The 22,676-nt window shown below is 25.1% G+C and overlaps 4 protein-coding genes across 4 annotated transcripts; 2 read left to right on the top strand and 2 right to left on the bottom strand.

Annotated features, from left to right (window-relative positions):
* The first annotated feature begins 12,153 nt into the window (after positions 1 to 12,153).
* Positions 12,154 to 14,293, top strand: LOC122851250 (very-long-chain enoyl-CoA reductase). Its single transcript, XM_044150368.1, has 5 exons — positions 12,154 to 12,283; positions 12,448 to 12,501; positions 12,731 to 13,038; positions 13,302 to 13,711; positions 13,810 to 14,293. Exons 1-5 carry the CDS (start codon positions 12,278 to 12,280, stop codon positions 13,935 to 13,937), a joined length of 906 nt encoding a protein of 301 aa, XP_044006303.1. The 5' UTR covers positions 12,154 to 12,277; the 3' UTR covers positions 13,938 to 14,293.
* On the bottom strand, positions 13,454 to 17,643 carry LOC122851072 (cilia- and flagella-associated protein 57). The gene is made up of 2 exons (XM_044150126.1): positions 17,428 to 17,643; positions 13,454 to 17,363 (listed from the first exon to the last, which is right to left on the bottom strand). Exons 1-2 carry the CDS (start codon positions 17,628 to 17,630, stop codon positions 14,162 to 14,164), a joined length of 3,405 nt encoding a protein of 1,134 aa, XP_044006061.1. The 5' UTR covers positions 17,631 to 17,643; the 3' UTR covers positions 13,454 to 14,161.
* Positions 17,644 to 17,725: 82 nt separating this feature from the next.
* On the top strand, positions 17,726 to 21,069 carry LOC122851094 (cysteine-rich protein 2-binding protein). Its single transcript, XM_044150145.1, has 4 exons — positions 17,726 to 18,530; positions 18,600 to 19,411; positions 19,476 to 19,994; positions 20,089 to 21,069. The coding sequence occupies exons 1-4, from the start codon at positions 18,031 to 18,033 to the stop codon at positions 20,442 to 20,444; spliced, it is 2,187 nt and encodes a 728-aa protein (XP_044006080.1). The 5' UTR covers positions 17,726 to 18,030; the 3' UTR covers positions 20,445 to 21,069.
* On the bottom strand, positions 20,949 to 22,219 carry LOC122860419 (leucine-rich repeats and immunoglobulin-like domains protein 2). The gene is made up of 3 exons (XM_044164231.1): positions 21,795 to 22,219; positions 21,113 to 21,743; positions 20,949 to 21,002 (listed from the first exon to the last, which is right to left on the bottom strand). Exons 1-3 carry the CDS (start codon positions 22,217 to 22,219, stop codon positions 20,949 to 20,951), a joined length of 1,110 nt encoding a protein of 369 aa, XP_044020166.1.
* Positions 22,220 to 22,676: the final 457 nt, after the last annotated feature.

The following is a 22,676-nucleotide window of genomic DNA, read 5'->3' as shown; positions in this document are numbered from 1 at the left end:
TTAGCCGCCAAAACATTTCGAAATTATAAAAAATGTTTATATAAATGTTTATATAAATGTTTATAATAATGACAATAGTATAATATAATCATTATTGTAATTAATAATTATTAATTATAATTCATAAATCAAAATAAAAAATGATTTTTCATTCAACTTGACTTTTTTTTCTAAGAGATTTATTATGGTTTTTTTTTTTTTTTTAATTATTATATACCTATTAATTAAATAATTTTTCTTGGGTATACGATTATAAATCAATTTTTTTTTTCTGATCACTTTTTGCCGGTAAAAAATAAAACAACTGTTTTATTTATTTAAAAAAAAAAAAAAACAAAAAAGACAGTAAATAAACATATCTTAATTTTAAGAAAATAATCCTCAAGTTTGCTCGGAATCAGGTTTAGCAAGATTAATAAATTACAAAACAGATTCGTTATATCTCGTAGTTGGCTTTATAATTTAATCACAGTTGGCTGTATGGGAAATGTTGATAAAAAAAAAAAAATGACATCCACCAACTCTACTTGGTTTTACTTTGGCATCTAGAATATAATGAGAATATTGTTTAGATATTTTTGAATGGGGATGTCTCAGGTTAGATCGAAAAAAAAAAAACATTGTGATCTATCAATTATTTTGCTGATTATTTATTTTTAAAAAATTAGTGCAGACGATTTCTGTAAAGTTCACAATACCTTCTTCACAAAGAATGAAATGCGCAATTACCTCTAATAAAACTTGTTCAACATCAATTAATTTTTTATCTAGTAACTTGAATGATTATAGTAAAGATTAAATAACAAAAATATACATGCACGCGCTTGTATCGCTGGTGAAAAAATTTCTCCAGCTTTTTTTGAAATTAACCAAAATATATTATGTAAATTAAGTTTTTCGAGAAAAAATTATGATTTTTTCAAAAAAATTGTAATTCAATTGTTTAAGGTTGATTCCCAGTCGCATCACCCAAGAAGACTAGAAATACATGTATATATATATATATGGTAGAAATATATTATATTTCTACCATGCATCGTACACTGAAACCATGCTTGTGTTCATGTCTGTGTGCTGCGTTTCTCGCGAAATTTTTGAATTTTAAAGTTATTTATTTTTAAAACGCAGCAGACGAAATACTAAAAATTTATATCAAAAATTTGTCTTTTCTAGCACTACAAACTGATAGAAATTTAACGTTTTCTGTTGCGTTTTGAAAAAGTTATTAATAAAAATATGATGTACCGCCTATACTTTGCGTGTTAAAGTTGTCAACTTTGACAGTAAATATCTCAAAAAAACCACACAAAAAAAAAATTAAAAAAAATTGACAATGTAGATAATTATTTCATTTAAACATAAGATAAAAAAAAAAAAAATCTGTTGCGATTTCAGATTTCCAGAATCAACCTTAACGAATTTTGAACAATAGAAAAAAAAATTTTAATACATATTTCAAATTTCAATAAACTTCATGTTGAAAGTTTTGCTCGAGTCTATTTTCAATAATAATTAACCAATTGACGAGCTAATTCGTATTTTATTTTCACTCTTCTATGATTTTTTAAAACTTTCTATTTGATCTTAATACGAGTTTTCTATCTTTATTATTTTAGATGCTGTTTATTTAAATTATGCTTACAATTATAAAATTTAGATATAAAAAACTGCAGCTTTCTACAGCGAAATTTAAATTTATGACTTCATAAAAAATTAGTAACATTTATAAACAAGTTTCGATCAGCTTTGGGGCCAAGTTTTTATGCATTATAGGTTTTTTTTTTTTCTTTCCACAAAACAGTTACGAGAGCATCTTATAAATTCTACAAAAAAAATTAATCTATAAAATAAAAAAAATGAGAATGTAGATATTGAAAAAACAATAAATATAAATTTCGAAATAGAATTTTTAAAATTTTTTTGTGTGCGTTAGTAGAAACAGTCACGGTTTTTCTAAGAGGAAACTAATTTTGTTTTTTGAATGTACACTGCACTGCACTATGTGTATTGGTCGTGTGTGTCCGTGTGTCTCTCTTACTCACATGGCAATCTGACAGTCAGCTGAGTGCAGCACGTGTTGCCATAAAAACGTGATTTTGTTATTTTCAATAAAATTATTATAACAATTCAGTTCATAAACTGTTTATAAACTCAACTTATTTCGGTTGTATATATAGGTATAATTATCAGTCTGAATTTTTATAATTACATAAAAAGTTAATATTTTCGATGGTATCACTGAGTATCACAGCGTGGGAAAAGTTTGATATTATACTACTGATTACCGGGATGGCAATACCATTGACAAATAAAAAAGTCAGTTAAAAAAATTAATTTATACTTAAATTATCTATATTATTGCTGCTCATCTGCTATTTTTTTTATAATTTAAGAATTAAAACGTTTTAATTATTTATATGCAAAATCCAAAAAATAGAAAATTTTGCCATTCATCAATCACCTATCCACGATTTTCTTTATTTTTCATGTCCAGATATTTTTTCATAGTCTAAAAATGTTTGACAAAGTTGTAGATAACTACGTGTTACAAGTTTATATTTTAAGCAACAATATTTTCTTGAAACATAATTCTTTGGCAACCTCAATTCCTTATAATCTTTATTAATATTATACACTTTTTATCATAAATAAACATTTCGGAGTATAACTTGGAGTAATCATAAAAATAATGCTGTCACTTTGTCAATGTATGAGATTTGTGGGTATAGAGATGCGCAATGGACCAAAATGATTAATCAGCTCATAGCAATAATTTAAAAGTTATGATATTTTTTAATAATAAATTGAAGAACTATCAATGGAATTTTTTTGCATATGATGATTCTCCAAAAAATTATCTATCGATTGCAAAAAAAAAAACCTAAATAAAATGAAAAATAAAAAAGTTCAGGCTGCCTGCACCTCTAAATCTTATAATTAATTAATATTAATTAAACCATTTACTCCCAACGAAAATTAACTTCACTCTAATATTCTCCAAAAAAAACTCCAATAGAATAAGTATAACAGATAATTCTAATTCCATCAAACTTAGGCTAATTAGATTGGATCTGTAAATATTTATTACGAACTCATTCATGTTTTTCGACAAATTATAACCTATCTTAATTTTTCATCAACTGGCAGTTTTTCATCATGATGGCAATGTGTTTGATTTAATAATATTTTTAATTAAGTTTTGACCATTTTAATGTTGTATATGCTGTTGTTGATGTATTAATATAGTTGGAACAACATGTTAACACCGAATACAACAACACAATAACAATGACACTTGACATTGATTTAATTGTTGCATCTGGTTAATGTTTTATAATAATATGCTCCAATGGCACTTTTATTGAAAATATTTCATAAATAAATTAAATATTTTTGACATTATTGCATCTGTGACAATGAGGCAAGATATTTGTCTATATTATTTTGTTTACAGTTTACTCAATAGTATTTATATAACCATTGAATTGCATATTAAATTAACTTAGCCACTATTTTAAATATATCGATTTATTGAATGTATCGAACGTATAACGTGTATGTGTATGTGAGCGAATGAAAATAAATGTGTCGACAGGGTCAGCCAATAGAATCACGAATAAAGCGGCGTCACATGAAGTTAGCTATTAGTACCTTGTTCTTTTTTATATAGGACTGTGCTCTCTTTTGCAAGGTCACATCTCAATTATAATTATATGTAGTTATTATTATTACCATTATTATTATTAATATTCTATCAACAATGCAAAAACCAATCAAATAAGTTGAATCGAGTTCTAGCATTTATCTACGTTCTATTGGTGGGTGTCGGTAGGTGGTAGACTGGTTATTGGTGAATAGCAATCAAGTAGTGTTATTTACTACAAAGTTACAGCTGTCGTTAAAGTTCAGTTCAGTTCAGTTGTGTTCAGACTTCAGACCAGTTCAGACTTCAGTTGGATAGCAAAAAACAATCGACTTCATCCCTGAACGCAGACATTTAAATTTTAAACCATTATATTTACACAATAACTTTATTATATGATAGACATTCATGTATAAACGAGTTGTTAAAGTTGAATACTATTTTATTCGCGTGCATCGAAACTAAGGTATATAAAGTGCAATCAAATTATCAAGTTGTTTTTATTAATTTTTCCGAATTCTTGTTGCTAATACTACTTCGTGAACAATTATTAACGTATATAAGCTACACACACATACGCACACACGTGTATTCGAAGCACGTGGACACGAGAAAATTTTCAAGTTGACAACTCTCAAATTTTTTTCGTCTTTTAAATTGTTGATCATTGCCGCGAAAATATAATATAAAGACTAATCCAGGCAAGATGAATATGGAAATTGATTTGAGTCCTGCCGAATGGCTTGAAAAATTCATTATAATTTCAAAAGAAGAAGTAAGTTTTAAATTATATATTAGGTATATATTTTTGTAGCTACTTTTATTATTTATTGTTAATTAAATTAAATAATAAATTAATTTTTTTCTCATATATAGCTTGAGTTATCAAAAAAATTCTCAAATGATGATGATGGTAGTGATAATGATGATTATAATGATGAAGATGAAGATGAAGGTAGTAATTATTATGATGATGATGACGATTATAATTCTGATTCTGATGATGATGATGATGATGATGATGATGATGATGATGATGATGATGATGATGATGATGATGATGATGATGATGATGATGATGATGATGATGATGATGATGATGATGATGATGATGATGATGATGATGATGATGATGATGATGATGATGATGATGATGATGATGATGATGATGATGATGATGATGATGATGATGATGATGATTATAATGATGGAGATGAAGATAGTAATTATGATAATAAAGATGATTGTAATTCTGATTCTGATGATGGAAATAACAAAACACTAGAAACACAGTATGATTTGCGTATGATTAACATGGGTCCTCTATTTGCTAGTCAACCACGACTCGAAAAAAGTAAGAATATTACAACACAATAATTTTTAATAATAAAGAAAAAAATTCGTATTACTCTAAATATACTAATAAAAATATTTTAATTAATTTTTCAGTATGCAAAGATTGGGAAAACAGGTTTCTTCCTTCATGCTATACAAAATATTCATTTAATAGCAATGAAAATGATTCAGTAAATGAATTACATGAAAAAACAAATGATTTAAAGTATCTACTGAATCTTTGTGGATTTAATTTAACAAGTCTAGATGTATCATGTTATCCTACTTCTCAAATAATTCTAATAATCAATGCTAATTGTCCAAATATTGAGGAGCTTCATTTAGGATTCAAAGAAATAATGAGTCAAGATTTTGAAAATTGTTTTTTTAATATGTCTCGCCTCAGAAATCTGACGGTTGAATGGCACTGTGAAAACTCAACTCTACCAATGACTTTAGCCAAGTCAATAGAACAAGTTGGTGGAACATTGGAAATTTTATATCTTTCATGCACCTTAGAAGGAAATGATATTTTTTCACCAGATTCATTGGCTTCAGTAAGTTTAAATTTTTATTAAATATTAGGTATAGGTATACAATAAAAAATATTATTTTATTTTAAATAAATTATTTATTCATTTTTCAGGTATTTCCTCGACTAATTGCTTTGAATTGCTTAGATATATGTGGTTTTGGACTGAGTCAACTATTACTCCAGTCAATAGGTGAAATGAACAATTTGGCTTATCTAAACCTAATGTCTTGTTGGCCAAAAAATCATCCAATGTTTGATAAAAGAATCAGTATGTATCCAATTGCGAATTTAAAAAATCTCGAGAAGTTATATATTGATTGTGATTATGGTGCTAGAGATGATTTTTTGATTAATCTTTGTAATAATGCTATAAAATTAACGAATTTATGTATACCTGGCACAAATATAACTGACATTGGTATGAGTGCAATTGATAATTTAGAACAATTAGAAGATTTCGATATTGGTTTGAGTTATGATGGTCCGCGATCAAAGAAAAACGAATTTATCACTGATGAATCAATTGAATGTTTATTTAATCAAAAATTGAAATACTTGGACATATCAAATTGCATAAATATCACTGATGAAGGGGTCCTTAAACTTGTTAAAAATTTACCAAGTTTAAGATCTTTACATATTACAAATACAAAGGTAACTCAAGGAGCTGTCGAAAAAATACGGAAATCAACAAAACATCGTAAAGAACCACTAAGGGTATATTAAAGTATTGAAACTGGTAATTGATTCATTTCAAATCATCATTGTGGATATCAAATCATCTTGTTCTAAAAATAAATATAAATAAAAAAATAAAATATTAACCCACAAAATTATTGACAAAATTTGTTGGTTTTTAATGATTTTTTTAATTTAAAAATCAAAAGACTATTTGATGATATTTATACTGTATATTTTTTTGTAATTTTGAAAAAGCTGATATTTACAAATACTCAAAACTAATTAGAATGCCTCATTTTGATTATAATTAAAATTGTTATAATGTCCTTTTAAAAATTTATAATTCTCTAGTCTTATTTTAAAAACGTAGAGTGTGAATAATTGTTCAATAAACACTCGTGATTATATTGTTCAATGCATGAACGTAAATAATAATTGTTAATCATAAATTATTCAATTTATATATTATAAATCATTATATTATTAGTAGTTGTAATTTTTTTTTTTTTTTTGTTTATATTTTTACTAGTATACATACATACTTAATGGAACATTTTTAAATATTAAAATATTGATATGACTATTTATGTAAATGAAAGTAAATTAAAAATATTTAATTGAATATATAAACTAAAGATTTTATATATAATATAAATATTTATGGGTGCCAAACATTAAATAGTATTTGGTTTATTTTGATTTAATTTTTATTAATAAAAAAAAAACACAAACAAATTATCTATATTTTTTTATTTTTGGAAAATTCAGTTCGGTTCAGATCAGTTCAGTTCAGTTGGTTCAGTACAGCACAGCACTGCAGTTGGAGTGCTTGGACACAGTTGGACAGGAAAATAAGGTTTTATAAATATATAAGGTTACACACCACGTGGCAATCGACTTCATTCCTGAACTAACTTTCAAAACCGTTTATTATTTACACATTAGCTTCATTGGACAATTGTAGTATCCAGTAAATTTTTTGAATATATTATTTGACGGTAAAATATTTTTTTTTTAAATTGATCGAAAATAAATTATGGAGATTGCTCCTCGTGAGATAAATATGGAGACTGCAAATTTAAGTCCTACCGAATGGCTTGAAAATTTCATTATAATTTCGAAAGAAGAAGTAAGTTTTAAATTATACATATTATTTTTTTGCACCTACTGTTATTGTTCATCGTAAATTAAATGAAATTGAATAATAATTTGATTTTTTTTCTCATATATAGCTTGAGTTATCAAAATCCCAGATGATGATGATGATGATGATGATTTTAGCCAAGTCATTGAAACAAATTGGTGGAACCTTAAAATATTTAGAACTTCGGCTTCGGTAAGTTTAAACTTTTAATAAATATTATATTACAATAAAAAATATTATTTAATTTTTAATAAATTATTTATTCATTTTTCAGGTATTTCCTCGACTAATTGTATAGGTGAAATGAAAAATTTGGCTGATCTATTGTTACACTCTTCTTGGTCGAAAAATCATCCAATGTTTGATACAAGAATCAATATGTATCCAATTGGAAATTTAAAAACTCTCGACAAGTTATATATTCGTTGTGATTATGGTGACAGAGATGAATTTTTAATTAATCTTTGTAATAATGCTTTAAAATTAACAAATTTACATATAACTGGCATAACTGATGTTGGTATGAGTGCAATTGATAATTTAGAACAATTAAGAGTTTTCAGTTTGGCTTGAGTTATGATGGCCCGCGATCAAAAACAAACGAATTTATTACTGATGAATCAATGGAATGTTTATTTAATCAAAAATTGAAATACTTGGACGTATAAAATTGCATAAATATCACTGATAAATCGCAATTTACCAAGTTTAATAAATTTATCTATGAAAATTGAAAAATACAAAGGTAACTCAAAAAGCTGTTGAAAAAATACGTAAATTATCAAAACATCGTAAAGATGTATGTATATGAAAATATTAAATGGTGATTGGTTTTTTTCAAATCATCATAGTAGAATCAAATAATGTTTTTTTTTTTTAGTCTAGAGTTGGATGAATAAAGAAACTATTATATTAATTTAATAAACAACAATAAAAATTGTTTTAATTTAAATTTAGATTATAAAAAACGTGTATTTTATCAAGGACTATACTGTTTTAAATATAAAGTTGTTTCAGAGATTGTTGTTGTATTTGTAACGAATTGAAAAATCAAATTATGTATATAGATATATAGTGTTTAATTTTTACCTATTTTATTCAACCCCAATAATTTTAGATAAATGTAGTAGGTGAATTTTTGCTTTTAATAGTTTACTGATGTTTATTAAATAGAAAAATAATTATTTTAGAGAATACACTGCACAAGGATGTTTTGGATTTTCATTATTCTTTAAGATATTAAAATTACTATTCAAATGTCTTTTAAAAATTATGTATTCAATATTTCATTTTTTAAAAGTTATTTTAAAATTTTATGACTTTTATAATTATTATTAATAATAATACTATATTATTTAGTTGAACGATTTTTATTCCTACATTAGTCTATAACGAAAATGAGAGTTCGACAATACTAGGTTTTAAGCATATCGTTGGTCTGAATAATAATAATAATAATAATCATGAATAAAAGAATTTTGTTTTGGAGTTTGATTATTAGATTTTATTTTTAGATAATAACTATAGCAGCCAGGCTCTGAGCGTTCGACAAGTTATTGCATCCAATTATTATCTTTAATTCTATTGCATTAATTATTATCTAATGATCACAAAAACATATGAGTGTTTTTGACTATTGCAGTTATGAAAATGTCAGAAATTTTGGTTTTTTCATTGCAATTTGCAGCGCATTGGGCATTAGTTCGTGTGTCTCTCTTAGTCACATGTCAATCTGACTGTCAGCTGAGTGCACGTCATTATTATCTAATATCTATAATAAACACAGAAACACATATGTTTTTGACTATTGCAGTTATGAGAATGGTCAGACATCTTTGTTTTTTCAGGAAAACTAATTTTTTTTTTTCTAATGCGCATTGCAGTTTGCACATGGGTTTGTTTGTCTCTCTTTCAATATATAAAATTTATGTTGGACCTGTTGCAAAAACGTGGTTTTGTTATTTTTAATAAAATTATTATAATAATTCAGCTTATAAATTGTTTCTACACTCAACTTATTTCGGTTGTATAATTATCAGTCTTTGAATTTCTATAATTACTTACATAAAAAATATTTTCGGTGGTATCATTGAGTATCACAGCGTGGAAAAAGTTTGATATTATACTACTGATTACCAGGATGGCAATACCATTGACAAATAAAAAGGTCAGTTAAAAAAATTAATTTAAACTCAAATTATCTATTCATTATATCAATGCTGCTATTTTTTTTATAATTTAAGAATCAAAACGTTTCAATTATGTACATGTAAAATCCAAAAAATATAAAATTTTGCCATTCATCAATTGACCACTCATGACTTGATTTATTTTTTATAGATAAAACGTCAGAATACTATCTGTGGTTGCTGTACTTCTTATAGTGCTGTTGTATGTGTCTCACTTCATGCCGTTGTAAGTATATAAAATATATAATAAATTTTAGACTTAATTAAGTCAACGCAGTCAATTAAAAATACACCATACTGAAAAATTAATCTTTTTGATATTTAGATTTCAACTATGTTGTTACCATTAACGGTTCGAGGTCCAATTGGTGGTCAATATGGTCTGCTGAAATCGGGGCCTGATGTAATAATGAATTTAAGCGTAGACCTGCCCCTTTGGATTGAGTTTTTTCTGATAAGTCCGCTTTTTCTTGTGCATTTAATCATTATTGATAATTATTCATTTTAGATATTTTTTTAACTGATAATTTCTTTTTCTATAATTTTAGCAATGGTCGTTTGGCATATTTGTTTATATTTTATTCCGTATCGCTGAGACGCCCATGTATGTTTATTGGTTGCCAAATGTATTTGATGAATGCATCAAGTCTCATACTATGTCACAATCTTCATTAGAATGGTATTGCTCCATTTCTATGTGTATGTTGAAATAATCATGTTATTTTTTTTTTTTTTTTACTCTTGAACCTCAGTCATTTAGTTCAAAAATGTTTTTTTTTTTTTTAGTTATCCAACTCTACTCTGTATTCGTATTACTTGGGTCGATGGTTACACAGAAAATAAAGTTGCCAAAACAATCGAGCGGTCATCATGTATGAGGAAAAACATTTAAACGCAACAAAAATAAAATGTATTAAATGTATTGAAAACTATAAAAAATTTATAGTTTTTTATAATGACAATTATTATATATTTTAATTGTCGTTACATATATTGAAAAATTAATAATTTTCCAAATCTAGACTGAAAAAAAAACCCATTTGGTTTCACCGGTTATTTGAAAATAATCTATTACAATTTTTAATAGTATAATATACATTTACCGGTCTTGGTATCGGATGGTTTTTCGGCTTACGACACGTTATAATGTTAGAACATTCAAATTGTTCATTTCACCTATTGACTGGAGTAATAGTCGACTTAGTCCAAAACCATCTATATATAGTTAAACGATTCAAAGCGATTAATAGTGGAAATACCTGAAAAATAAATAAATAAATAACTTATATTAAAATTTAAATAACACTTCTGTTGTAATATAATGTTTATTAAAAATTTAAACTTACCGAAGTCAATGAATCTGGTAAGAAAATATCATTTTGTTTGAAGAATTCTCACATTGCCATTCAATCGACAGTATTTTAAAGTGAGACATATTAGAAATTTAGAACAAACATTTTTGAAATCTTGACTCATTATTTCCTTGATCTTTGAATGAAGTATCTCAAGATTTAGACAATTAGCATTGATTATTGGCATTATTTTAGAAATAGGATATTGTGTTATGTTTAGATAAGTTAAATTAGTTCTACGCAGAGATTAATTAGGTATACTTTAGATCATTTGCATAACGTCTTGACTTCTATAGACCACAGAGCTTTTCATTTTTTCTAAGTCTTTTTCTAAGTTCTAATCAAGTTAACACCAACGTCCTTCTATTCGTCATTCATTTAAAAAAAAAAACATTTCTCCAAATTTTTTCCAAATAGCCTGAAATATAATATGCAAGTCGAGTTTTCTAAGAAATAATTATGTGATTTCTGAAACAATATCATAAGTTAATTATTTAAAAAATTTCTAGCAATATCAAAATATATTTAAATCCATATTTCAATAAATTTATGTTGAAAATGTTGAAAATTTTCTCGAGTCTTTTATTATTAATAATTAAATAATTGACGAGCTAATTAATTTTTTTTTATCACTCCTCTAGGATTTTTTAAGACCTCCAATTTAATCCTAATACGAGTTATTTTTGATGCTGTGGCTCTTGTTAAAAAAAGTCTCAGTTAATTCAATATACTAGCAGTCTCTGCCTATTATACTATTGTAATAATAACTTAAATTATGCTTACAATTTAAATTTAGATATAAAAAACTGTAGCCTTCTACGATGATATTGTAATTTGACTTTATAAAAAGTTAGTTACGTCGAAACGTAACTACAAAATTAATATTTTTTTAAGTCACCACATTTATACATTTTCTGAATTTCGAATAAATATTTATAACCGAGCTTCGGTCAGCTTCGGGGTCAGATTTTTACATATTATAGTTTTTTTTTTTTCTCTTTCTCAAAACAGTTACTAGCGCATTTTATAATTTCTATAAAAAAAAAAAATAATTTATAAAAAAAAAAATGATAATTTAGATATTTAAAAAACAATAAATATCAATTTCGAAATAGAAATTTTTTTAGTTTTCTTGTGTTAGTAGAAAACGGTAAATTTATATTTTTTATTTTCGATGTTTCGATGACGACGACAACGCTGATACGTGCTGCCCCCCAGCGCAGAATATAACAGGTAACTTATTTACAAAATAATAATAAAAAAAAAATAATTTGGCTTGTGTACGTCGTCGCCCAACCTGGACTTCAGACTGGTTTCAATTGGTTTCAATCAGGCCAAATCATACACGTCGTGATTTTTGTTGAAGCTAGTTCATAGTCTACTCCTTGCATCACAATCATGGAGGTAAAAAATTTACTAAAAAAATACATAATCATTTCAATATAATAACTCTTAAACAATATCATAATCCTATGGAGTTATCAATCTCATAAAACAACTGTCACTTTGTTTATAATTTTTTATTATTAAAATTGTTATTTAATATTTTGTTTGTTTTTTTTTTCTAGATAGAAATTGTAACTGCCAAAGGTACAAACATCAAAACCATCACCACAGTTCATGTAAGTAAATTAAATTGAATATATATTTCAATAAATTACAATAAATTTTAGTTAATTTAATAAATGCAGCTAATACAATTCGAATATTCAATATTATTTTGATTTAATTATTCTTTTTTTAACTCATCAATATATAATGAATTGGAATAATTAAAATTGTTGTATTATTTTTGATAAAAATAATAGTTTTATGTCATGTTTTATTAATTTAAAAAATTATGTATTTTAGGTGAATGGAAAAACAACAATTGGTGAAATAAAAAAAGAATTAAATAAACAAAAAAAAGCACCTTATGTTGAAAGACAAAGTTTAAGAAATGATGCAAAAGGAAAATCATTATCAGACAAAGACACAATTGAATCACTTGGATTAAAAAATGGATCGAAATTATTTTATAAAGATTTAGGACCACAAATTGGTTGGAAAACTGTTTTTCTTGCTGAATATGCTGGTCCACTTGCTGTTTATCTTTGGATTTATACAAGACCATGGATTTTTTATGGTGATAGTAACACACCAATACAACCAGTTGTTCAGTAAGTATCCAAAGTCCAGTATTAAATTTAACTACATTTTTACTAATGAACATTAAAATTTTTATTTTTTTCTATTCTTATCTTGCTAAATGAATCACTAATGATATTTGTCATATCTAATCTATTGTTATCATTTTTTTTTGTCCATATAATTCGAAACATATTCGTTTTAACTATCGAAAAAAAAAAAACTCAATTCAATTTTATATAAATTATTAAAATATTTTATTATTAATTTTTGTATTTTTTTTTTTATATTTCAGTTGGGCAGCAATTTGTTATTCAATTCATTACATCAAAAGACTTCTTGAAACAATATTCGTTCATCGTTTCAGTCATGCAACAATGCCAATAAGAAATTTATTTAAAAATTGTTCTTATTATTGGTTATTTACAGCATATGTTGCTTATCATGTTAATCATCCACAATATACATCACCATCACAATTATGCTCATTATTTGGTCTTGTATATTTTGCTGTTTGTGAATTGGGTAATTTTAGTATTCACATTGCTTTGAGAAATTTAAGACCACCTGGTACAACTGTAAGAAAAATACCAGTTCCAACTGGTAATCCATTTACATTATTATTTAATTTTGTATCTTGTCCAAATTATACTTATGAAATTGGAAGCTGGATTGGATTTTCAATTATGACAAGCTGTTTACCAGGTAAAATGATTAAATAATCAACTAATATTTATCTAAAATAGCAAATAATTATTTTTTATTACATTGAATAATCATATTATTTATTTTTATATTTTTAGCTGGATTATTTGCTTTCGCTGGTGGCTATCAAATGGCTGTCTGGGCCTTGGGAAAACATCGTGCTTATAAAAAAGAATTTCCCAATTATCCAAAAAGTAGAAAAGCAATCATTCCATTTGTACTTTAAATATATATATAATTTTTTTTTTCTTTTAAAATACAAAATAAATTAAATATTATTTAGTGTTTGGGTTAATATTTTGTATGGTAAAATTATAAACAAAATAGATTATCTATTGTAATGTCTTCTTCATTAATATTCAGACAAAAAAATTTGTTTTTTTTTTTTTTTAAATAAAATTTATCATGGAATTTATATATGAAAAAAAAAATGATAAATTTGTGTATTTATTAATCATTGTCATTGTCAACTTGATCATGGTCATTTTTAGATGAATGAATTTTTTTTTGTTCCAAACACTTTGCACATTTTGATTCAGTTAATTTAGTTATTCTTTTTTGTAATAAAGCAATTGTTCTTTCTAATTGTTCTCTTTGTTTTAAAAATTCACAATAAGCATCTGTATTATCTTCTTTTGATTTCAAGAAATTTTTTTCATCACTATAACGATGATATAATTTTGTAACTTGTGTTTTTAATTCATTTGGTTGTTGAATAAGTCCAGCAACATTTGCCAAATCATTTTTCATTTTATCAATTAATATTTGTAATTTTTTATTTTTAATAATTTCATTATCATATTGTTTTTTAAAACCAATAATTTTTTCTTTAGCAATATTTAATTTTAATAATAAATAATCATTTTTTTTTTGATAACTTGTTAATTCAAATTCAATGTCAATTAATTTTTTTTTTAATTCTGTTATTTCATCATTTTTTGGCTCAATAATATTTTTCATTTCTTGAATTTTATAATTTAATACAATTTTATATTTTTCAAGCTCTTGATTATTTTTATTCAATTCAAATAATTTTTTTTCTTTATCTTGAATTGTTAAATCACGATCATTTATAACATTTTTTAAATCAATAATATCTTTTTCTAAATCATTATTATTTTTTTTATATATATTTTTTTCTTCTTTATTTATTTTTATTTGTCTATGTAAATCATCAATTTCACGTTGACGTAATGTATATTTATTTTTCAATACTTCAGCTTCACCAGTTAGCTTTAAATTAATTTGTTTTTCATCATATAATTTTGATTCGTAATTTGATTTAATTTCTAATATTTCACGATCAGCATCATCCTCAATTTGTGATTTAATAATTTCATGAAATTCAATTTGACTTTGCATTTCTTTTTGTAAATCTTGAATTTGTAAATTTTTTTCATCAATAATAATATCTATTTTTTTATACAAATCATCAATTTGAATTTTATATTTATCATGTAATTCTTTTAATTTATCTTCATAATTTTCACGCATTTTATTATATTGTCTTTCAAAATCTGAATATTTATCATACTCAATAATAAGACGTTTATCATAATTAATTTCCATATTTTTAATAATTTTTTCATGCTCATTTTTCATTTTAATAATATCACTATTAATATTATCCATTTCAATGGTTTTTTCTTCATTCATAATATCAATATTACATTTTAATTCTTCAATAGCTTCAGTATAAACTTGATGAATTTCACTTATTCTTTCATTATAATATAATTCAGTTTGACGTGTTTTAAATGTATTTTCAGATTCTAATTCTTTCATTCTCGTATTAAGATAATTAATTGTATCAATTTTATCTTCAAGCTCATCTTGATCAATTAATATTTCATTTGTATATGAAAAATCACCTGACGTTGTTGTATCTGATGTTATTATTTTCCAAAAACATATATTACCATCATTATCAGTACTAACAAGAATTTGTTCATTAAGAGAAAATAATATATTTTCAATATCACTTGAATGTATATTAAATAATTCAAATTCAATTGGATCAAAAATTGGACATTTTAATGATAATATAATACCACCAGGATTTGTAATAAACATTATATTATCATTTTTACCAACAAGTAATTTATCAAAACTTTTATTATCAATATCAAAAATACGTACAACTGCATCACCACGTATTTCACGAATTTTTTTATCAGATGAAATACAAATTATTGTTTCATTATCAGACAACATACCAACATCATTTAGTTCAACATCTTTTATTATTATTTCATTGATTCTTAAACCAGTTGATATGTCCCATGTATAAATTGATCCATCAATACCAATTGATACAATTTTCATATCACAATTTGACCAAATAACAGATTTTATTTTACCACTATGACCACGTAATATAAGCTTATTTGAAAATCCAATTGTCGAATAAATTTGTATGACATTACCATTAACAGCTAAAAATAAATGTCCATTATGACTGAATGATACAATTCTACAATTTCTTATTGTAAATTCTTGTATAACACGTAAATCATCAATGAGAATTGTCATAAATCTTAGCTTATCACTAAATCCAATTAAACAAAATAAACCAATTGGATGTAATGCTACTGAAAATATATCCTCTTGATAATACTTTAACATTATTAAATTTTCATTTTCAAAATCCCATATTCTGATACTACGATCATCATTACCAGTTGTCATAAATATTGATTTCCATGCACACATTGATAAACTATTAATTTTACCATGATGTAATGATTGACCAAGTATATCAAGATCAACTGGTGTTAAATCAATAACCATTGCGTCATTCCATAATTTACCAGTAAATATTTGTGACCAACCACATGTTACAATTAATCTATCTGAACTTGGATTAATACTTATTGTATTTATTTTATATAATGATAAATAATCATCATTATTTTTTGTTATTTGTTGTGGTATTATTAATATTGTTTTTTTATAATATTTAAAATTACCATCTTTTTCAAATACAATTATTTTACTTGGTCCTTGAGCAAATACAAAACCTTTTGTAAATGATATTAATGAACCAATTTCATTTTCATTAATATCATTATTATTTAATATTATTTTTGATGATGTTGATGCAATGATAAATTCTTCTTTTAATTTTAAATTTAACATATTTATTTCTGTTATTTTATATATATTTGTTAAATCACCATTTTCAATGTATAATATACGACCATCATGAGTACCAGCAAATAAACGATCACTATTTAACCATGTTATTGATGTTATTATTAAATTTTCAGCTTTTGAAAAACCATATGGACGCCATATCGTTTCAGATACTGTTAATAATTTAAATGTAAATATACCAGCAAGTGCAATAACACCAATATCACCGGGATTACATAATATTTGATTGACAATTGAATTTTGATTTTGTGTATTTAATACTTTAATTGATGATTCTATTTTTCCTTTTTCCCAACAATAATAAAGCATTGTTTGATCTGGTTGATCTGTTACAGCTGCAATATATTTACTATCAAGACTAAATGATATACATGTAAATTTTTTAACATCTGGACAATCATATGGAATACCAAGTACTTTAAGACGACGAAAATTTTGTAAATCATAAATTGATATTGTTGGTTTTTCACCAATTTCACAAACAGCAACATGTTTTCTAAATTAAGACAAAAAAATGTATGTGTATTATAATTTTATTGATTTATCAAGTTATTACTTACTTGTTTGGAGATATTGCAATGATATTTATGTGATTTTTATCAGATAAATTAAGTAGTTTTTGATGTTGTTGATTAAAATTATGTAATGCAATTGCATTACCAACTGGATAAAGTACATCATTATCAGAAATATAATGTGCATTACCAGCAACATCAGTTTTTAAACCATAAAAAACACGAGGTTGAAGTATTGGTATTGACATTTTTTATTCAACAATTTTTTAGTTTCCATATCAACCAATATAAATTATTATATTATTATTATTTATCCAATTAATTTTATATTTATAAATGAAACATTGTTTAATTTGATTTGAAAAAAAAAGCCTAAAGAAAACATAAAGCATCGAAAAAAATGTGTTTCGAAAATCGAAATTTTCTTTTCGTTACATTGGACATACGCCTCTTTATTATTTAAGCACGTGGGATTTTGTTATTAGAAAAATAAATAAAATAAAATAAAACCGGTGTACACACACACATTCAAACATCTTGCCTGCTGATTTCTCTCAAAGTCTCAAAATAAAAACATTTTCTAACCTACAAAAGCATGTCAGACAAAATGATTGTTTAAATAAAAACAATTAATAATTAAGTGATACAATGGATCCACCAGTAAAACAAGAAACATCATTACTAGTCAAACAAGAAACATCATTATTAGTAAAACAAGAACCACTAGAACCAGTTGATACATCAGAACCTGAGAATGAGGATACTGCTCGAGATAATTATTTTAATCACAAAAAAATAGTAAAATGTAAATATTGTGAAGGTAGATGTGAGCCATATAAAAATCCTGGTTTATTATGTGAAACATGCTTGAATTATGTACATATAGAATGTCTAGAAGATAAAGTAAATATACCACGTAAACTTGTTGGTGATGTTTTTTTTACATATTGTTGTGCTGAGTGTCATCCACTTGAACAACATAGTATTTGTCGTGGTGATAAAATGACATGGTTGGCTGTTGTTATATTAGTTTTATATCATCTTCGAGAACGTTCACTTGGTCTTAGTGAACGTTATGGATTTTTTCATTGGAAAAATGATATTTCTCATTGTGTTTATAAAAATTGGGACTCGTTATTTCCAAAAATGTAAGAAATACTATTTAATTTATTATTTAACATTAATTTAATTATTTATTTATTTGTTTATTCTATTAGAAAAAGAAAAAAACATTGGACTGGAACAATATCAGGAACATTATCACAATATAAATCACAATGTGTTAAATCTGGAGCAGATAAATTACATGAATCTGGTTATTGGAAATTAATGAGCTCAGAACCACCAGAAGTTATTGTTTATAATAATAAAAAAAAATTAAAAGTTGGAAAGAAAAAAAAACACACAAGTTTTGATCAGGAATTATCATCAATGAATTCATTTAGTCCATCAAGATCAGAATCAATATCATCAATTGACGATGATAAAGAACATTTAAATTTTCCATCTTCACATTTTATAAAAGTTAATAATCAACAATTATCAAGTAGACCAATAAGTCCAGCTGTATCTGAATCCAATTCATCAATTAATGATGACAATAATATTGATACTGAACAATCAAAAACTCAAACACCATCAATGTTTTCACGTGCATATGTACAACCAACTGAAATTTTATCAAATTATTTATTTGATGGTGATGATCCAGATGATTTATTAGACGCTGATGAAACAGGTGATCCATTAGGTGCTTATGAAAATTTTGCTTCAATTGATAATTCAGAATTTTATAATGAAAAAGAAGATCAGCCAGTAATTAATTTTACAAAGTCATTTGATGGATTTCAATCACTCTGGATTACTGATGAACGTTCTAGAGAGGTAGAAAATTTTAATGACGATGATGAGGATGATTATCAAGATGAAGAATCAAGTGAACATGAAGAAAATAATAGAGAACCACAATTATCACTTTTTAATCAAACACCTCGTAGAGCTTTACCTTGGAAAAAAAATTCTAAATTAGGTAAAATTAATGAACTCATTATAAATAATTATAAATATTTAATTAATTAATTTTTTTTTTTAAGGTAAAATACGATTAAAAATGAGTAAATATGAAGAAAATTATTTACTTGCAACAATAAATAAAAAACAATTGGATTCAGCATCTGCATCAATTCGTCGTTTATATAGAAAATTATCAGTTCGTAAAATAAAACGTGATTCGAATTTGCCTGTTTTTGATTTTGATAATTTTACTGTTGATAAAAATCAAAATATTAAAAGTGATAAAAAACGTATTATTGATAGATTTTATAATGACAATTTAGAAATGATATTTGAGCAAAGATTACAAGGTTTTATGGAGCTACAACATGTAGAAAGTCCTTATACTGGTAGAACATTGCCACCATTTATAAGACGTGATAAAAATTGTCGACCACTTTGGCTTCGTGTCATGGAAGAATTGAAAGCCAAAGTTAATCGAAATAATAAAAATTGGATTCCTGAACCAATTGGAACTATTGATTATTGTTATGTCAAACCACAACATATTCCAGCAATGAACAGTCTTTGTAAACAATATTTTTGGGCTGGTGTTGATTGTAAGTTGATACTTATTTATAAATTAAATCAATAATTTAATAATGTTTGTTTTTCTAGCTCAATTTTAATTCTTTATTTTATTTTTTCTTTCAGTAACAGAGTGTTTGCAGTATCCAGAAACTACCTGTGTCGTTTTGTACAAAAAATTAGTCATTGGATTTGCAGTTATGATTCCAGATATTGATTACAACACTGCATACATATCTTTTGTTTTTACTCGTCCAGAATGGCGACGAGCTGGTATTGGAAATTTTATGATGTATCATTTAACACAAACATACATGAAAAAAGACTTGACACTACATGTGTCTGTTACAAATCCAGCATTATTACTTTATCAAAAATTTGGTTTTAAAGTTGAAGAATTTATTCAAAATTTTTATGATAAATATATGACACCTGGACCAAATGAATCATGTCATGCATTTTTTTTAAGATTAAGTCAATAAACGTTAAAATAATGAACCAAATGAAATAACTCAATTCGACTTTGTTATGGTTTTTATTATTTGTTTATTATTTTTAAAAGACTCTTAAGCTAGTGACTGATCAAGCCACTAAACGCTTGAAACTCAGGCAGTCATAGGGTTTTTTTTTTGAGGCCCTGGGAATAGTATTCAGGGAAGGGCATGAAAAAATAGAAACTACCTAGATATTGAACAGCATTATGAAGCATCTAAAGAACTAAAAAATATTCTGCAAATTAAAAGTCATTATCTCGTGTACATAAAGCTGAAATAAAATTATTATTTTTTTATTTTTTTTTTTAAAACAGAATATCTTTAAATAAAACAAAATGGTTAAATGTATAAATTGTGTTTTTATTGCTTTTACAAATAATCGTATAAGTATGCAAACAAGTAGATAGATAATAAGTTTTTTTTTTTTTTTTTGTATATATTGAAATAGTAAAAATGTATTATATATGACAATGTACAAAATGATACAATTTTTTATGATGAACAAAAGTAAATGAAGGAATCTTCCAAACTTCTTTTACTGGAGTACTGATACAATTATTAAGTAAAAATATATCGTGAATATTAGTATTTTTGAATGCATCATTTTCAATAATGCTAATTTTGTTATGTGATAAATCTAATTGTTTGCATTTAACATTTTTAAAAATATCTTTTTTAATAACTGTGAGTTCATTGTAACTTAAATTGAGAAGACGTAAATTATTATTATCAGATTTCATCAATGATTTACTATCGATGTCACTGATTTTATTATGGTTTAGATCGAGTGTAATTAGGTTATTTAAATAATTAAAAACACCAGTAGAAATATGAGTTATTTTGTTGAGTGCCAAATTTATATATTTGAGAGTATCCATTGAATCAAATACACCAGCTTCAATTGTCGTCAGTTGTGTTTGTGTTATTGACAATTTTTCCAGATTCTGTAGACACAATAATGAATTTGTTGGTAATTTACTGATTGATCCACCAGTATAATAAAGACCTGTGATAGACAGTAAATTGTTATTGGATCTTGGATTTTCACAAATATTAACTGAATCACTTTTTAAAATTTCCAATACCCTCAAACTTGGAACAGTTTTTAATACATTATTGATATATTTCGAAGGTGATTGTGGATTATATTTAATTTCAATTTTTAAATATTTTAGTGATATTAAACCATCAAATAAATTTTCTTTAAGTTCAACAGGTCCAACATTTAATTCTAAATTTTCCAAATTTAACAAACCATCAAATGATTCAGGATGAATGAAAAATTCACTTTTAATATTTTTATAAATAATTAATGTTTTTGGATAATTTGTAAATTGCAAATCTTTAAATACATATTTACCCATTGACGATATTCTCTCGTCAGATATTTTAAGTGTATCACTTGTTATAAGCCATCCGACAAAAGACGACAATAATGATTGAGAAAATGAATGTTCATATGGCATATCAATAGATGTTAAAGTTTTTCTTTTCATACAAATTCTGTATGTATCTTGAGTAACACAGTTATTTTCTATTTGTGAATCATCAAGATACCAATTACGAGAATTATTAAAAACACCAACATTATGATAGTAATATAGATGATCAATATTCATGTTTTTAAATACACCATCATCAATTTCAATAATTTTATTATGTGATATATCTAATACCTTTGTTTTAAGACCAAAAAATGTATCTTGTTTAATATGAGTCAAAGAGTTATAACTCAAGTCAAGCAGTGATAAATTTTTATTCATAAATAATTTATTATCAATCGATTTTATTTGATTTGATGCCAAAATTAAATGTTCTATATTATCAAGACCGTCAAATGCATTTGCTTCAATGACTTCAAGATTGCTACTTGTTACAGAGAGATATTTAAGTTTTTTTAAACACGAAAATGCAGTTCTTTGTAAATTTGTAAATGTTCCATTTTCATAATGAAGAGCTGATATATTAAAATTATTATTTTCGCATAATTTATTATCACAAATATCAATTTTACGTTGACGTATAAGTTGTAAGTTTCCAAAAAACTTGAGATTTTTAAATAATTTACAGAGAGGAATATCGGAATATTCATCTACTGAAATTTCAAGAAATCTTAATGACGTTAGATGATCAAGAATATATGTTTTAATTTGAATTGGTTTAGTATTGAGTCTGAGAACTCTAAGTTCTTTTAAACCAGCGAATGATGCGGGAAATAAT

The sequence above is a fragment of the Aphidius gifuensis genome, linkage group LG1 (genome assembly GCF_014905175.1).
Source record: "Aphidius gifuensis isolate YNYX2018 linkage group LG1, ASM1490517v1, whole genome shotgun sequence".
Taxonomy (NCBI): domain Eukaryota; kingdom Metazoa; phylum Arthropoda; class Insecta; order Hymenoptera; family Braconidae; genus Aphidius; species Aphidius gifuensis.
The sequence above is the reverse complement of the archived record's forward strand: the minus strand, read 5'-3'. Positions and strand labels throughout refer to the sequence as shown.